This window comes from Rissa tridactyla, chromosome 4 (genome assembly GCF_028500815.1).
Source record: "Rissa tridactyla isolate bRisTri1 chromosome 4, bRisTri1.patW.cur.20221130, whole genome shotgun sequence".
Classification (NCBI taxonomy): domain Eukaryota; kingdom Metazoa; phylum Chordata; class Aves; order Charadriiformes; family Laridae; genus Rissa; species Rissa tridactyla.
In genome coordinates, this window is record NC_071469.1 from 18068463 (window position 1) to 18086100 (window position 17638).

General features: G+C 50.1%; 1 protein-coding gene and 1 long non-coding RNA gene across 4 annotated transcripts in view; one reads left to right on the forward strand and one right to left on the reverse strand.

Moving 5' to 3' along the window:
- Positions 1-215: 215 nt before the first annotated feature.
- On the forward strand, positions 216-5802 carry LOC128908057 (uncharacterized). Of its 3 annotated transcripts, XR_008465844.1 has the most exons (4): positions 218-380; positions 1050-1141; positions 1949-2108; positions 3948-5802. It is a non-coding gene; the product is annotated as an uncharacterized LOC128908057 (long non-coding RNA). The 3 variants fall into 3 exon arrangements; XR_008465843.1 differs by lacking the exon at positions 3948-5802 and having other exon boundaries at positions 216-380; positions 1016-1141; positions 1949-2096; XR_008465842.1 differs by lacking the exon at positions 3948-5802 and having other exon boundaries at positions 216-380; positions 1050-1286; positions 1949-2096.
- Positions 5803-6659: 857 nt separating this feature from the next.
- CD81 (CD81 molecule) overlaps positions 6660-17638 on the reverse strand; it is a 36330-nt gene continuing 25351 nt past the window's right edge. The window contains exons 4-8 of the mRNA XM_054197556.1: positions 15014-15088; positions 12249-12356; positions 11209-11310; positions 10789-10878; positions 6660-10115 (exon numbers count right to left, since the gene is read on the reverse strand). Coding sequence (XP_054053531.1) covers positions 10053-10115; positions 10789-10878; positions 11209-11310; positions 12249-12356; positions 15014-15088 — 438 coding nt within the window. The 3' untranslated portion in view covers positions 6660-10052. The remainder of the gene's footprint in view (positions 10116-10788; positions 10879-11208; positions 11311-12248; positions 12357-15013; positions 15089-17638) is intronic.

The following is a 17638-nucleotide window of genomic DNA, read 5'->3' on the forward strand; positions in this document are numbered from 1 at the left end:
ACACCGAGTCCCTACCGGCCGCCACGGGGCCGCAGGACGCGGCGGTGAGACTACAGCTCCCGGCAGGCAAAGCGGCGCGGAGGGGGCGGGAGGCGGGCAGGAGCCAGCCCTCCCCGCACCGCCTCTCCCCTTTGCGTCCTGGGAGTTGTAGTTCACCCGCCTTTCCCTCGGCGGGGGACATTTTGAGAGCCGCGGAGAGGTGGAAACATTACGGGGCTGCCGCGAAAGGCGGCCGGACTACAGCTCCCGGCGTGCACCGGGCCGGGCGCCATTTTGCAGTCCGTGAGGGGCCGGGGCGGCGGTGGCTGAGGGAGGATGGCCGCCCCCCGGCCTGCCCGGTGCTGCCCTACAGAGCCTGGGAAAACACATGTTATGCGGAGGTTTGTTTTTTTCTCATCAGAAAAGCAGGGTTTGGCCACAATGAAAACTCAAGCGGAAGTGTCTGGGGTTTTGTTTTGTTCCTTTTTTTTTTTTTTTTTTAAATTTGTACGTATTTATTTTCTCTCCAGAAAACCCTAAGTCAGTTGGGGCATAAAACCACGACCCATCAAAAAAAAAAAAAATTTCCATTTTCTGTCCCAGAAGAACATTCTTTGTGCGTCAAGAAATGGAATTCTGTCTGAAAATGTTTTATTAGTGTTGGCCAAAGATGCCTGATTTTTTTGTGCCCCTGCTTTCAGCAAAAAGTTTTACATTTTTGGTGGAAATATATTTCCCGAGTGGCTTCAATATTTAGATTGTTTACCCTACAGTAAGGAAAAAAAGAAAGGCAAGGCCCAGCAGCTTGTGGGGCTCGTCTCCACCCACTGCCTTGCGCGGCCCTGGGCCTTCATCCTTAAATTAAATTAATGCCTGCAAAAGGCGTGAGCTTCTGAAGGTCACACTTTTACCTCTTCAGATCACACTACTCTGAGGGATTTACTATAGGCCTTGAGTATAAGCAAAGTTTGTCTATGCCATCGTTTTGCAACAAAAGAAGGAAATTACCGCGTAGCCCCACTTTGTCTAATTTTAGTGGCCCTTTACTTTTCCCCTCTATGGCATCCCAGCCCTGCTGCGACACCGGTGGCTTCGCCGACGGGTGCGCTAGAGGAAAGGCAGCCGAGGAGACTTCATGGATCCCTTCAAGTGGGGCCTCACCGTGAGTCACCCGTAACGTAAACTGCAGCCACTTCATTTGCATTGTCAGTTTTCAAATGTATACTTTCGCCTGCTGGAGTGTTGCTAACTAGGGTAATTTATGAGAAAAGGGCTGCGTTTGGAATACATTTGGCAGCGATGACGAGGTTAGCGCAAAATGTCTTCTGTCTGGCTGTAGTTGTGCTGTAGTTGTAAAACAACAGCTCTAGAGGTGTTTCCCTTTTTAGTGATCCTGTTTTTTTAAATGTATACACAAATGGTAGTACGGTGACAGGCATTCAGGTTCCCAGATGGAGGGAGGACGAGGGGAAAACGTGAGTCCTCTGGTAGGTGAGCAGGAAGGGATAGGAGAAGGGTAGTAAACAGGCAAAGAGAGCCAAGAGTAAACCACGGGCGAAGGCTACCAGCACCATGTAGCACTGTCTAGGCTGCCAGGGACACACCTGGCGTGAGCCTCTGGGGCTACTAAGGAGCCGGCAAGAATGTGTAGAGTAAGCAGTAGCATGCCCTGGCTTTGTAAGGCTGGAGGAAAGCAGGGTACACCATGGACTGGTGCAAGCGATGGCGCTCTTTTGTTTTGAATCCTGGTTTTAATGCTCAATTAGAGGCTCAGAGGGGCAGAAGAGGGCTACACCACCTCCACCATCTCCATCACCTGTGGACATGGGTGCTTTCAGAGATGAGCCCCATTCCTCCATTTCCAGAGACTACAAGTTCTCGTTTTTTGCCTGGATGCTGTGTATGTTGATGACCAAGGTCACCTTCAGAAGCTGACTGTACCTTTTTCCTCCTTCCTGTCTTTTTGCAGAACATTTAGTATCGCACACTGCGGATGAGCTGCTTTTTCTCTGGTGGCTGAGGACAAGACAGTTTGCAGCAGTGGATATGCTGGTGTGTTGGGATTTTCGCTATTGCTTGGCGACAGCTGAAATAAAAATAATGAGTCAGACCCTGAAGATGAACAGATGGTAAAGCGTTTTCCCCTCGCCGGCATGAACTAAGGCGTCTCGAAGAGGGGTGGGGGGCCTGGAAGGCAGATCTGAGCTGCAGCGTGGGACATCATCCAAACGAGCGGGTTGCGTCCGGTGCACGGCCTCCGAGGGGCCAGCTCCTTTACAGAGATGGCCCCACGCGTCTGCAGGGAAGCCAGCGCATTCCCTGCGTGGGGGGGTGGTGTGTGCAAATGTGTACCAGTCTCAGCCCCATTACTGGGTGCCTCACGCTCCTCTCTTGCAAATAAATCTGTCGTTTGGCCCCCATCCGGTGACTGTTTCCACTGCTCACTGGCAGGCTCCTGCTGCTTCTGCGCTCAGAGCCTGGGGTAGACGCCTGGCAGGGACTACTGGCCCCTCTCCTCGCAGCTATAGGAAAGTGGGAGGTGATTCCCTAGCAGCTGCCCAGATCCTGCAAGCTGGACAGAGTGATCGGATGCATTTTCACCATCTCCTTCGTCCGGAAGGAGTATGGAAGTTAGGCTGGCATGGCCACATGCAGCTGATGCTGGAGCTCCTGAGGGAAGGTAGGGAGGGAAAGGAGTATTTTCCTGCAGGTAAGCGCAGTGGTGACCACCGCGTCCTTCTCTGCTGAGAGAAGGCAGTCACACCAAGCCAGAATTCGTACAGGCTGAAGGAAGTAATTCGAGTTGCCCTCCCCTGTTTGCAGAAAGGAAAGGCTACAAATGGCCTTGAAATCCCCTGTGAAACACCTTGTGGGGTGAGTTTCCAGGATTCAGTGCTTGAGACCACTGAGCTTCACTTACCTGTTTTACTTTGCACTTTTCATTTGGTCCTGGCTCACCTGCAAGCAGGTTTGATTTATTCCAGTGCTGTTTACCCATGTTGGTGCTTTTTCCCCCTAAAGTAGATTAGTTCCTGTGGAGTGGGTTTTAACGGAGGTGGGCTATGAAGGTCTTTATCAACTTGATTCTTCACAGTAACAATGTTATTGCTGGCCTGGAGAGGAGCTGCAGGGAGAACCTGCAAGCCCTTTACTGTTAGAGGCACTGCATGTGTGGGAGGGAACTGAAGTAATTTCAGAGCAAAATTAATACTCTCTGCAATTATTTGAAATTTTAAAAAGAAACAGAAACAGTTAGGGGTCTCTGTTCATTTCGATTTAGCTATAACATATTTGTACTTAAAAAACCTGTTCTAATTCATGCTTTTTTTTTTTCTTTCCTATCATTGGCCCCAGTGTGCCCAATACTAACAGCAGTAGCGAAGGTCTGAAAAAGGTCATTGGAACCAGCTGAGGGCCTTGAAGTTAACATTAAGAAAAAAAACCACAAACCCACAAACCCCTAAAACTCCCCAGACCTCTTGTTAGAACATGACCTGTAGGAGCTTCATTAACCAAGACAACTTTGCAGTCAACACAGGGCTTTGTACCTAAACACCACTAACCCTTGCCGGAGGAAATCTTAGCTGTTTACTGGCCACTGGGAGGCAGGGTGTTGTGTGTGTGCCGTCTCGCCTGGCCTAACACCAACACCTCTTCGGTGCTCAGCAAAGCTGTGTTTCAACATGAGGGAGTGCCCAAGTAAAGCAGGGCCAAGAACCCAAGAAACACCATTTTTTTTTTTTTTTTAATGGAAAAGGTGTGATTAAACTCTAATTAGAAATGTTACTTGCAACCACTGGCCCTTGAGCTAGGTCATGTAAACCCAGTGAGAAATGCTAGGCAGTCCAGACTAGCGTGCCTGGCTGTAAAGTTATGTACCCTCTAATGTATCTGCAAGTGTGAAAGCAATGTGGGTTTCAGTTATGCAGCAGTTTTAGCAGCTGGGAGGCGTTTTCTCTTTTCTCCAGGTCCCTGGGCTCTGAAGTGAAAGCATCAGGCTGCCTAAGCTCAGACAAGCTGCCGGAGGCTGGCTGAGGAGCTCGCACCAGAACGGTGCTTCTATGCCCTCCTGCTTAGGTTATACCCCGTGCAAGGTAATCTGATGCTCCCCAGGCTGAAAATGAGAGGAGCAGTCAAGACAAAAATACACAGATTAACACCATGCCTCTAGTTCAGCTGCACAGCATGGTTCGTATGGGATTTGGGGGTTCTAGCCTGTGTCTTTATCACTTAATCAAGAGCTGGTCAGGTAGTTGTTTCCCTCTCCCCTTGGGCACCCACTGATGGCAGATGGTCCCTCACTGGGGGCTGTATTTCCACTCTTGCCTCCACTCTGGTGCAGCCACAGCTTCCCAGCCCTACCGCTGCCCTGCCAGTAAATGAGGTTGTTAAAATAGTCACCTTTTTTTTTCCAGAAGTCTCCTCTGTTGTCGGCAGCTTGCCTTGGAGCGGAAACTCCCTCCTCTCCCCTAACTGGAAGGGCCACGCTGCAGTGCCCAGCAAAGGAAACGTCAGTTCAGAGCAGGAATGTGAGCACAGCCACTATCTAACACATTCTTCATCACTGAGCCTTGCAAGCGGAGCTGGCAGGCAGAGGGTGGCTGTGGCCAGGATCTGGCAGCGAGGGTGCTTTCCTCTATGGAAACCTCCGCCATGAACAGCTCTTGCATGGGAGAGCTGGCTGGTATTTTTCCCCTCCTATGGGAATATTGCAAATCTTGGTTAGAGCTTAGACAACCTCTTATTAGGGAATGGACATTAGCAATTTATACATGTTAGTCCCAGCTGTCTTATTAAGAAACAATTAGGCACACTGCTACTTAGAACACAAACAGCCCAGAAGAGGCTTATGAAACAGAGCTCGCCAAAGGAAAAAATACCTCCAAAACTTTTCATTAGAAACAGTCTAGAGTTTTTTTCTTTTTTTTTTTCTAAAAAAAAACAGTTTGGGAGTGGGAGGAAAAAATTACACTGGAAAAAATCCCAACTTGTTCCAGCTTAGAAAAATTCATGCTTGTATTTTTATTTTGTGAAAATTCTTGTTTCACAAAAGAAGATTCCACAGTCATATTCCAAGGAATCAGAAGTCCACAGTAAGGTCTCCAGTGACTTTCCAAGTCCTTCAGAGTTCTAGAGAAAAATGTTTAAAAGAAGCATAAGCCAGGGTTGTTGGTGGTGCAATATGAGAACAAGCGGGTCGCAAGTGTTCCACCCACCCTTTTCCCTCGCAGTGGCTTATCCGTGTGGCCTCACATGCTCCTACACAGCAGGACTGCTGTTTTCCAAGCCTAACCCGTGTCTTCACTTAACAGCACCTTAAAGGGGCCTGGTTTGCCCAGTCCTCTCCCAGCACCTCAGCTCAAGCATCACATACAACTCCATCTGTTCCGAGCACATCAGTGTTAATATTCCGACTCGAGATACAAACGGAGGGGCCTGTGTTCTGCCAAGGGAGGTTTAAGATCCCAGCTATGCTCCCAGGCTGAGGTCCCGAGGCACACGCCCTGGATGCCAAACACGCACTGTGCTTTGCCAGTTTCTTTCCACTATCGTTTCTCCCCCTGTGGAACGCTAGCTGGAGTCTGACGGTGACTCACATCAGCTTAATCCTAGCTCCAGAGAGGCAGGAATAATTTTATCCCCATCTGGAGTAACAACACAGCACCGCAATCCAAACGTTCTAAGGCATGAAACAAAGAGCATCGCGTTCATGGGAAACCACCTAGAGGGTCAGCTAAGGACTGCATTCCCTGCAGCCCGAATTTTGCTTGAATACAAGAACGAGACAACGCTGTTCCCTTGGAAGGCATGGCAGAAATCTGTACGCGATGGAAAGAAACAAGATCTGACAACACATCATTAAAAATCCACTAACAAGGGGGTTTGCTTTGTTTCTTTTTTTATTGTTTTTAAATATAACTTTTTTTTTTTCTTTCCAGAAGTCATTATGTCCGACTCCATTAACATTCAGGTAAACAAGTGAAAGAACAACAGATGGGCATGATCTCGTAGCACGGGCACAGCCGCCGGGAGCAGGGCTGGCCTTTCCTTGTGGCGGCTGAACATCGCTCTCCCGCGCCCAGCATTCCCTCCCTTTCCGTACCGGCATGGGCGATGTCTGGTGGCCACCACAGGACATCCCTGCTTCAAACCTAGCGGGGAGTCCAAGAAAGGGCAGAGAAAGGCAGGTAGTTGTGGGATCACAGCGCTCGGCCTCCCCCCTCGCTCTCCCCTGATGGTGCGGAGGGGGCAGGCGGTGGCAACAGTGGTGGCATCACCAGACCAGCTGCAAAAATCAGAGCAGCCCCTGTCCAAATGGCAGCAAAAGGCATTTTGGGCCACTTTTGGTTACTTTAGGAGAAGGCCCTTGAGTGTGCGCGGTACTGCCACCGCAGCCCCCCCCTGAATTTCAGCACAGTCACCCTATTTTGCAATCCGCATTAGCTCCCCCACAGTTGTGCCCCCCCTTCCCTTGAGGGGCGGGCACAATTGCAGCAGCCACTGCTGCCGGCAAGCAACCTTTTTGCCTTCCCTCAGCACCATTCTGGATGCGTCCCCAGCCTGCCCGCAGGCCCCCCTCCCAGGGGCTGGAAAAACCCATGCTGTTGAAGCCTGGTTCACAAAGCATCCCGGTGTTAAGGTTAACTGGTTGTAAAACTGCAGCGGTTCATCACACTATGCACACTATGAGAAATGTTTATTAAATTGATTTTTGTTTCATTTCTTTAAAAAAAAAAAAAAAAAAGGCAGAAAGAAGTTAAACACACTGCTTCGTGGCATGCTCCACAGTATGAAAAAATCCCAAGCATTCAGTTAAGCTGTCAGTGGCTCTGTTTGACCTTTCCACGTGGTCTTTGAACTTAGACCTGGACAGTTGGCTCTTCTCCTCCCCAGCGGCCTCTCTCCTCCTCCCCGCCTCAGCTCACAGCTGTTTTCTCAGCTGTCAGTAGCTCTCCAGGAGGATGCTTCATCCTTAGTTTGTTCTCTGGAGGTGTGGAGGGGAGCAGGACAGGGCCCCACGTTGTATGCACAAACGCGCAGGTATGCAGGAGAGGGTCTGAGGCAGGACAGGGGTCCTACCTAGTGGGTTTTTCCCCCCTTCATCTCAGTCACTTTTGGGACCGACCAACTGGCAGAAGAGCCCAGTTGCTTTTGAATCCTGAGTGTCTACAACAGGGTGAGTCCCCTCAGCGCTTCACAGCTCCCTCTCCAGTTTGCTTTAACTCAGGTTAAACTCCTCCTTCACTGGAGTCTGGATGAGAGGAGACCCAAGCGGGTAGTTCTGTCTGTGAGGGTTTCTCAGCTACTTCATTGTTCTTAAGTGTGACAGTTCCTCTCTGTCCCTCTTCTCCCAGGGCTGACCCCTCCTGCTACAGCTGATGACCGTGCCATCCACCATGGGGACTCTTGGCTAGTAATTCCAAAGAAAGCATTACCTTCTCCCTGCAAAACTCCTCCTGTCCCCTCCCACGACCTTCCCAGGCGCTGGCTGTTCCCCTCCCGCAGCACCTTTCCTGCAGCAGCCGCAGGGACAGGACTCCCCACAGTGACAAGCCACCTCTGAAATGAACCAGAGAGCAAATTGCAGCCCGTGCGGGACACGGTCTGAGCAAACATCCTGCTCTTCTTCCTCCCACAGCTCACACTCCCTCTCCAAGTACCACTTTCTCCCAATTGCTCCTTCCTGGGACAACCCAGACCCCTAAAGCTACAATGTCCAAGGACACACCTGACCTGCATCGAGACCCAGTCCGTCTTCAAACAGAGCTCCAGCTACGTACACAGCATCAACTGAATGCTGAACAATACAAAAAATACGGTATAAGGAAAGAAAACAGAATTGAAATGCTTAATGGCATATTTATACACATTTATCAACAGTCAACGAAAAAGGCGGCAAGTTACACATCCATTCTGTATGCTAACAATCCCGATGCACATATATGTAAACACACATGCTTGGTTGATGCATATACATAGAGCCACATAACAGAGTAGATGACCTGAAGGAGCTACGCTGGGGAGCAGGGGAAGGGGTTACCTACTGCAAAATCTCCTCTCGTTCTCCATGTGCACAACGTGGACATTCAGGGCAGTGTTGCTTTAAGGCTGTTTCTAAGGCTGAATCTTTTCTTGTCCAACCCCTCAATCCGAAGTTCTGTTGAAGCACTTCCTCCTCTTACCCAGCACAACTTGATATATATATATATATATATATATTTATCTATATACTTTCTAAAGGCCCTATATACTAAAAGGCAGGAAGAGGAAAGGGGGGAGTGGAAGGGAGAAAAGCCTCCGAATGGATCAGCTTGGCCCAGTGCAGGAATTTCCCATCCCGTGGTGGCAAAGGCCATGGCAGCCATGTGCAGTGGACAAAGTACTAGTTTAAAACGATGACGGGTCTCCCTCCCTATCTGATCTGAAGCTCTTCGTTGCAACGAAGCGGGGGAGTGAAATACTTTAAGAAACGGAAATATTCCTGAAGTGGGGAAGGTGATCACTAGTTTCAACTCCTCCCCTTACCTGCTTCGAGGTGGCAAAGAGCTGAGAGATAACCATCATTTCCAGCTCAAATGCCCATACGGCTAAGGAAAAGGCTTTGCTTAAAAATATATATCTATAGAACTATACATATAGATCATCTTTTTAGAGATATTTTGATTTTATTACATAGCTCCCGGGTCACTCTCCCCCTCTATCTACATGGTAACGGAGTGGCATCCAACAGAAGCCACATACATCGAATTGGCAATCAAAGCTTACCAGGTCACAACAAAGTGTTTCAACAGGCGTGATCTAAAATCCTGAATTCCCTTGCTTTGATAAGCTGATCTCCTGCCGTTGGTGTAACTGCAAATGGAAGGTCCTAAAAATAAACTTTTTTTTTTTTTTCCTCCAAAATCAGGTTACGAAAATTTCCCAGCAATGCTACGGCGTGTGACAATATGCTGTTAAGTCAGGAAAATTTCATTGAACAAGAGAGTGATGCAAAGATGAAACTTTAAACATGTATGCATATGGCTGGGAACCCCCAAGCATCATTCTGCAATATGTTAAGTGCAGGATTCCTAAGGTTAAGGACTTTTTTTTTTTTTAAGTTTTATTCTTTTTTCCAATATCATGTGTATGCCAGCATTAGCTTAACAGTGGAAACTTAGTACAGAACCAGACTCTTCCAAAAACATGTCTATAAAGAAACACTGAAGGAGGTTAAAAAAGTGACTTAATTTTCAGTTCCTTGTATTTGAAAAACTGGGACTAAAGTTCACCCCCAGCCACTGACCCTTAAATGTAATGAATCAGTGGGAACAAGCCAATTTATAAAGTTATAGCCCCGAGGAAAAAAAAAAAAACCAAACACACAAAAACAAAACACCAAAAACATCCTCACTCTTCAGAGCGTAAAAAAAACTTAAGCGTGACTCCTGTTAAGGATTGACCTAGCGATGCAAACAGGTTGGAAAGGAACAACGTGCTGGCGTTTCCACCCGGACACATTGCACCCTCTCCTCTCCTCTCTCCCAGGCTTCGGGCAGTCAGCCAGGCTTCCCTATGGACAGCTGGGAAATACCAGGGTGCTGGGGTGATGGTAGGAAAAGATGAGTACAAACGAACAAAAACCGCTAAATCCTGCTTCAGCATCCAATTATACATATAAAAAAAAGTCGGTGCTGAAAAAGAGAGTAAAAACCAAGGCAAAGTTTTCTGGTAACAGGCTGCAGCCTTCTCCTCTGTACATCTTCCACCAACGTCATTTCTGAGTTACGGGGGGGTGGGGAAGGGGGAGGAAGGACTCGACCTCCTGCTACAGCAGCTTTCCCCATCACACAAAACTGATGTGTAACTAACTCAGCCACAAGGATACGGGAAAGTTTTATTTATTTAAAAAAAAAAAAAAAAAGTACTTCAAAATAAAAATGATAAGTACTGTATGGTAATATTGGAAGTATTTATATACATAGTTTTCTTTGTCTTTTGTTGAAATGTCTCCTGGTCACTTGGTGGCACTTGGGGTCCCCTCTAGCGCCGTCTGCCCTGCTCCCCCCTTCCCCCCCCTTGGCTCTCACGGCTCAGTAGACGGAGCTGTTCCTTATGCCACAGCACAGCACCATGCTCAGGATCATTTCGAAGATCTGTTGGGAGACACAGGAGCACCGGTGAGGCGCCAATCAGTACCACGTGGGAGCCCCCACCCATCCTGAGATCTCTGCTCCACATAAACACTCTCACACGAGATAAGGGCAGAGGTGCTGTGTCTTTGCTGCTGTTTTCATTAGGAGTTGGCCAATTCGAGATAAGATGATGTTCTCTCCCCTCTCTGGCTGGCAGCAGCGGTGATATGTTCAAAGCCTCCCAGCTGCCAACTACACAGCAAACGCTTTGAGATCCCTCTGGCGTTACACCCACCGCTCACCGGGGAGCAAAGCTACCATGGCAAAGCAAGCAAATCCCTTCCCACTGCAGATCCCAGTGACAAAACATGGTGGCCTGGAGAAGCAAGCGGTTTTGGAGGCAGAGAGGAGCCTCGACGATGATCTGCCCTTCTGGATGGGGCTGCAGGTGCTTCTGCTCTACCGCGCTTGCCGGGCGCCTGCCCTAACATCCCAAACCCCTGGGGGGACAATGAAGCCCTTGGTCTCACCGCATCCCAGTGCGGCTGGGGTGCCGAGGGCTGGTGCTGCATGCTGAGCCGCAGGGGAATCCGGAAGAGGGAGATGGATCCAGCCCAGCTGGAATAGGACCAGGACACCCTGAGGTGGCTTTTCGCCATCCCACAACAGCAGGGCGCCACACAGTCGCACTTACCATGATCACGGCGACCACGATGGCAGCGATACCGATCAAGTACAGCTTTCCGGAGAACAGCTCGTCAATTTTTTTGTGGCAGCTCGAGGTCTGAAGCAGAGAAGCGTGCCGGTCAGAGGGCCTGCTTCCCCCTCGCCCATCCCTGACACCCAGAAAGGCAGCTCTGCTTCCCCCCGCTCCTGCTCGCGTTCCTGGGTCCTGGCTCTAGGACTTCCCACCAGCCTTCACCCCTCCGCATCTGCCAGCCCCCTCAAGCAGGAACAGCAAAGGAAGCACCGATGGGAATCTCCAACATCCCTCACCACCCCCCACATAAACGAAACCTCTACCTTTTATCTAATTCCCAATAAATCCCCAAGTCTCCCCAGCAGCCGAGTTTCCCTGCAGGAGCTGCGCTGAGCAAAGACCAGCCATGCCTACCTCGAGAATGGTTTTCAGTATGGAGTCCTTCTTTGGGCAGAGGTCATCTCTCCACAGGGGAGTGACAGCTCCTATTGCATTATCAGGACCGCAGCAGTCCAGCTACACGGAGAGAGGCCAAAAAACCCAACAAAACCCCAGCATTAGCAGACAGCAAACACTCATGCGATGCTCTCCCCAGCATTAAACATCTTTGAAGCCACCCAAGACTGAGGAGACATCTTGGAGGAGGAAACAAGGGAGGAGGAATAACTCCCTAAATTCAATTCTTTTCTTTCCATGCAACGCAGCTGCTTCCTACAACAACCCCAGGCAGGTCTGGCACCGGTATCCTGGAGGGGAGTGAACCCAACTCTCTCTAGAGATTTTGTTTCCTGCTGAGCAGAGGAAGTATTTGGATTAGCTCCTCAGAGCAACGTTTTTCTTCCGTTGAATTTTACTTAATCAGCGGTGCTGCATTAAATGAAAAGCAACTTAGTAAGAGCTGGGGCCAGACTTCGCAGCACAGAGCGAAGCGCAGAATATTGAAGGTGGCGCAACCCTGTTGCAACAACTCTGTTGCAACAGCAAGCTCCACACACTAAGGTCTGAACGTAGCATCGTCTGCTTTAGAGCCTGCTTTTCCCATTCATTTTCCTGACCCCCAATTTTTACTTCTCCTTCCTCTCACATTCTCATTTCCTCTGGCTGCAAGAAACTCCTACGGAGGGGAGGTTTCTACATAGAGCTTGGAAAGCAGGCAGCAAAATCCCAGTGCCGAGAACACATTTCATCCAGTTCACTCCTAAGCATCAAAAAAATCCAGTGTTGCTTTCATTCCCTGCCGGAGAACTCGTAGTTCCAACTGATTGCCTCTGCCTTGGTGGGGAGGATCAGTCTGCGCACTGACAGTCGCTCCTCACCGCTTACCCACGGACACACCGCAGGCAGAAGTTAACCGGGTATAATTCACAGCACGCAGGACCCTGTCCATCAGCGGTGGCTTTGGCCAACTGCACGTAGCCTAAGCAGAGTGTGCAACGAGACCGACGACGTCTTACCGTTTCATGGAAGGTCTTCACTACAGCTCTCCCGTTGTTCGTCTCCGAGTCTGCCATGAGCGCTTGTTGAAACGCTTGATCGTAGAACTGCTTCACGTCTTTGGCTATCTAGGAAAGACGGGGGGAAAACCCTTCCTTTCAGCCAGAGGAGGAGGAGGAAACCCACCCGGCAGATGTGCCTGAAGGGGACAGGTTCCCTCTAATAGCACTTGCAGGTAGATGAGCAGTTTTTAAACAGATTTGGAGCCCGTTTATTTGCACAGGCGCGTGAAAAAAGACCTGTCTTTCATAGGGCTCAAGTCCCTCCAGCCACAGCATGTCAAGAGCAGCAAATATTAAGAACTTCATCCACCAGCCAGCAGGTTCCAGCCCAGTGCTCCGCTAGCTCTCTCTAGCAGGCAAAGACACCCAAGCCCCAGAGGGTGAACCACAAGATCTGAGAGAGTCAGGAATGCAGATACGGCTTGTTCTGAACCACCCGACCCATGGAGACCAAACAAGAAGGCAACACCTTTCCCACCAGGACACGCTGGGGAATTCAGGAGGAGGTGGGATGACAAACAAGGCTTACTGTTGGGCTCAGCGGGGACAGCAGGAATTTGGGAGATATTACACACTAAAGCCCAGTCAGGTGGCTCTGTTGGCTCAGAAAGCTTAGGTGCTTTTAGATGGACGTCAAACTCTAGCCGGGTCCCTACCTGGAGCTGGGCACCCCAGCCCTGTAAATAGTTATATGAGAAGTCTCATCCGTACTCTAGCCCTGCCACCTGGGCTGGTAAACTGCAGCCACCCATGGAAGTCTGCTCCACAATGCAAAAAACCTCCTCGTTTTCAGGGAAACTGGCCTTGTGGCTTCTCCTCAATAATTTGGGACAGACAGATGAAAAGAGGACATGCAAGAGAAGCAAAAGAAAAAAATGCAAGCAAGTATGAAAGAGAAGATGGTTTCTAGAACATCTGCTCTTGGCAGTGCAGGCTGGATTAGCACATGAGAAAAGAAACTGCAGCAAGAAGCAGCTCGATTTCAGTCAATTATCCCAGCATTTCTCCATCACTGTTTCAAAAAAGCGCGCTATGGAGGGTGATGATGTTCTCTGATGAAACTGTGTGATTGTGGAACATGGAAAAAAAAAAAAAAAAAATAATCCTACTTCTTTGCCATCCTGTATCTAAAGCATCTCCGAGAAGGCAGGCTGAGGGAGAGACTGCCTCCAGCTACCTGCGACAGCATCCTGCGCTCGCTTCATAGGAGATGACTGGCTGCAATCCCAGGTGGAACGGTGTTCCTGCTGGGAGCGGCTCTTGGTGGCTGGGATCATTCAGTGCTTTCCTCCCAGCCCGTGTCGCTCCCGAGAAGCCGGCGACCGAGGCGGGGAGGAGCAAGCTGCCTGCCTCGCCAGTGGGGGCTTCCAAACAGCCCATTCATCACCAAGGCTGCAAAAGCAGCCGAGGCCAACAGGCTGCCACCGCTCATTTTAAACTGCGAAATTAATTTTAAGCGGCTGAGGTCATTGCTCTTGTATTGGCAAATCCCAAATATTATGCTTTATGCTCTGATGGCCAAGCTCATGGACAGCCACGGGGTCCCTCCTCACCCGGGCTTCACTTGTTTTGGTGTTGGTTCAGTCGCACATCTTCGACTCTTCAGGATTCACAAACTAACATCTGCAAGAGGCACAGCCCCTCCGCAAAGGTTAATTAGCTCGCCCAAGTTGCTAGGAAACAGCACCCTGCCTGCATAATAATATGTTTAGCCACGGAAGAGCTTATTCCGATGAAGTCATGCTCTCTCCGGTGAATGACTACAAGGGTGTTCCCATTCACGGCCGAGCTGGTCATCTGTGGCCTATCATGCGTGTGAAAGCTGAGCAGGCCACCACCTACTTATGCAGTTGGCTTACGCCTCTTAGTAAAGTAAACACATTTCCTACCCTGCCGGAGAGTCTAACCTTGGCTTTGAGCACAAGCGGTCCCCTTGTCTCCTCCAAACCCTCAGCGGCTGAGTGATCAACACCCAGCCCTCTCCTTGCTGCAGCCCGGCCATGGTTCCCATGCATTGGTAGTTTTGCTCTTTGACACCAAACTCTATGCGTGTGCGAGCACATGTGAGCATAGCGAGGGGAAGGTGAGCAGAAAGGGAAGGTGAAAAGCTGCAATTTTCAGCCCTACCCTTTATCTAACCCCCCTGCAGCCTGAGGACCTCATCCGAGCAGTCTCTAGCAGGGTGCCTGGGACAGACAGATGAGTTCTGTCCCTCGCGTGCACAGCATATTGATCAGCGGCAAGCTCAGTCCTGGCAGGCGAACAGCCCAAAGTGGGTTATATGATACTGGCAGAGAGCAGGAAGCATTAAACAATCCCGTCAACGCAGGCTCTCCCTGTATGGTATTCTCTCCCTTCGGGGCCACGTGGCTGGGTTTGCTCTTTGGCACCTAGGCCGTGCAGATGGCTTCCCTTCACGACTTCATCCATGAATCAGCTCACGGTGTGACTGCCAGAGGAGACCCAAGCGAGACAGGGCTATTTTTATTCCAGACATTGCACTATACACCCTAAGGGGCAGCTGCCACCAGCGAGTGCTCACATTTAAAGTTCGTCAGCTCGGCCAAGAGGAGTTAGGTGACCCACCCAGATCACACCACGAATCCAAGCCCCCGTGACTCAGTCTGGGAGCAGCTCGCAAGCAAAACAGCTCATGCCGCGATCTGCTGCGGTTCTGCCCCAGCCTACCAATCCCACAAGCGCAGGTTTGGGAGTCATCTTACTTGGTCTTTGTTGACAAATCCCCAAATTCCAGCCGCAACTTCACAGGCAAACAGGATCACCAGGCAAGTGAAGAACTGCAAAGACAAATCAAGAGAGGGACACTTAATGTATCTGGCTACAGGAAAAAGCAGCAATTAGATGGGTAGAAGTGTGGAGCGGCACTTCTATTGATGGAGGAGATCAGAGCAAGGCCTCGCCTGACTTCATTTTATCTCTCATACACGTGCCTAGCCCAAACACATTTTCCTATAACTCATCGGATGCCACCCCAGACTTCCCACTGGGATGGCTGAGCGCGGATCAGCAGAGCCTTTCCCACAGAGGGACTGGCAGGGACGAGGATGCCCTCTGCACCACAAGATACGTTTTTCCTCTTCATGTGGCTGCAGGACCGTCCAGACAAGCTTCTTGATCTGCCACAGATGCTCCACGGATGGGAATTGCCAGCGCAGGGTTAAAAGCACATTTCAGCTGCTGAGGAGCTGCGGGGCGTCAGGGTGTGATTTATGGCCAGCTCTCATCCACAGCCCTGCAAGGCTGCTGCAGTTTTTTGCATAAATATTAACACTGATGTTCTCCCACAGTCCCACCCTCTTTGTGCAACTCCAGCACTCCTCCCTGCCATCCCCCCAAAGCCTCCCTCCATCTTTTTGTTCAGATGGCGGGAATGCGTTGTGATGGTCAACCTCTTAGACCGGGAAGGGGAAACCGTAAAGTTCATACGTGAGAGTCGAGTGAGAAGGCACGGACAGGCATGCTCCACGCAGCCAACATTACCTCCGCGACAACATCACCCTCAGTGACTTCTTCCTGGGAAAAGCCCCCAAATGGGAGAGTTGCCATGGAAGTAAAGAAGCAGGAGTGGTGAATGCAGTCAGGGGAAGATAAAATCACAGTATGGGGTGGGACAACAGCCCCTGGATCCTGGGCGGTCTCTGTTCCAGACACATTCAAGGACATTTTCTTCAGCACCAGAGGAAACAGGACCTTCCAGAATGACCTGGCTGTCACGTGCAGGAGCGAAGGGTTATCAGCAAAAGGGAAACAGGGATATTGACCTGACAGCAGGAATGGACTTCCAATGTCCTTGTCCAGTTCCCGAGCAGACAACTCCTGTTTAAACACCTACCTATCCCTGGTTCTCCAGGAACATCTTTGGGGGACTGGGTCCACATTCCCTCAAGGAACCCTAAAGGGCGGGTGCAATGCCACTGTAATTCTCTGGTTAATCACTAGGGCTCACTCTTGCAGTGCTTACCCTCCAGTGAAGGATGGCTCCTTTCTCCCAGATTTGGAGGTAGAACTTCCTGCAGACTCAGTTCTCTGAGCTGGCCGCAAAACACCAGCGATGCAGCTTGACACTATGGGAACACAGCGATGCTCCCGGGTAGGCGGTCGGATGTGCCCCAGCCCTTTCCCGGGGAGCAGAGCCCGCTCCATACTGAGCATCTCCCTCCTCCCTTCCTCAGGTCTCACCACTCATCTTCCATGCTGCCTTCGGCATGGGATTTTGATAGCGCGGAGGTTCCTGGTGCTTTCCCCTTTTGCAATAAGCCTATAGTCACTCCATCAGCCGACTGCAGGAGAGGGGAGAGCGGCTGCTTCCCTGCAATACCCGAAGGACGTTGCCTGGAAAAGTCCTTGGAGCACGGTGGGAGCCTTGGCCAGCAGAAAGCGTTGTCGCAAGGCATCTCCAGCCTTCTCTTGGCAAGCCAAGGCGTGAGTAAACACGGGCAGCGCACAGCGGCTAGAGCTGCTAATTTCAGCCAAAAGCAGCCAGTTTCACTGTCGGGCCTCAGGTACTTTGTACCATCTGCCCTTCTAATCCTCTTTCCAACTTCAAGAGGGAGCGAGGAGTAATTCAGGTTCTGTAATCGCTTGCGTTAACAAAAAAAAATATTCCAAAGCTGCCAGACCTCGCTACAACAACCCCTGTCGGATTTGTGCACCGGCTCCTCCTACTCGCAGCAGCGGTAATGCCTGCAAACTCCTACAGCAGCGCTCCGCCACCCCCCTTCAGGAGGGCTTTACAAAAGCCGGAGAGAAGCACCCCCTTCTTATCGGGAAAGAGAAGCAACTAGAGGTGAAGCCGTCTGCGAGAGCGAGGGAAAGCAGCTCCATTTCCCTCTGTCCCAGTTGAATCCACACCCACGGGTCACTACACCACCACCAAGAATCTTCCAGCCCCACGAAGCCAAGTACTGGAAAGTCCTTCCAATTTTTAATTTTTTTTTAAATTTTTTTTAAAAAATGTTTAACCCTCTGATTTTTTAATTTTTTTTTTAAAGCTGAACCACATGTGAGAACTTGCTTTAAATAAATGGCTCTCCCTCACCCCCAAGGCAAAGGCTTTTGGTGTAGCTACAGTTTATACAATTAAGCTCATCCCATGCCAGGAATCCCGAGCTGCTGCCTCACATCAAGGACGCCTGTAGCACTTCAGTAATGGATTTTCCAGGATGCACCTAGTCATCCTCGCTAAGATATTGTGGGAAATCTTTGCTGTTTCCTTGTCCAAACAGATAAAAATAGTAGAGGATTCCTTAAAAGAACTGGAATCACCACAGGCAACCTTGAAACGGAGTGAAAGGGGAAGCTGTAGGGGACACTAGGTAAGAAAGAGA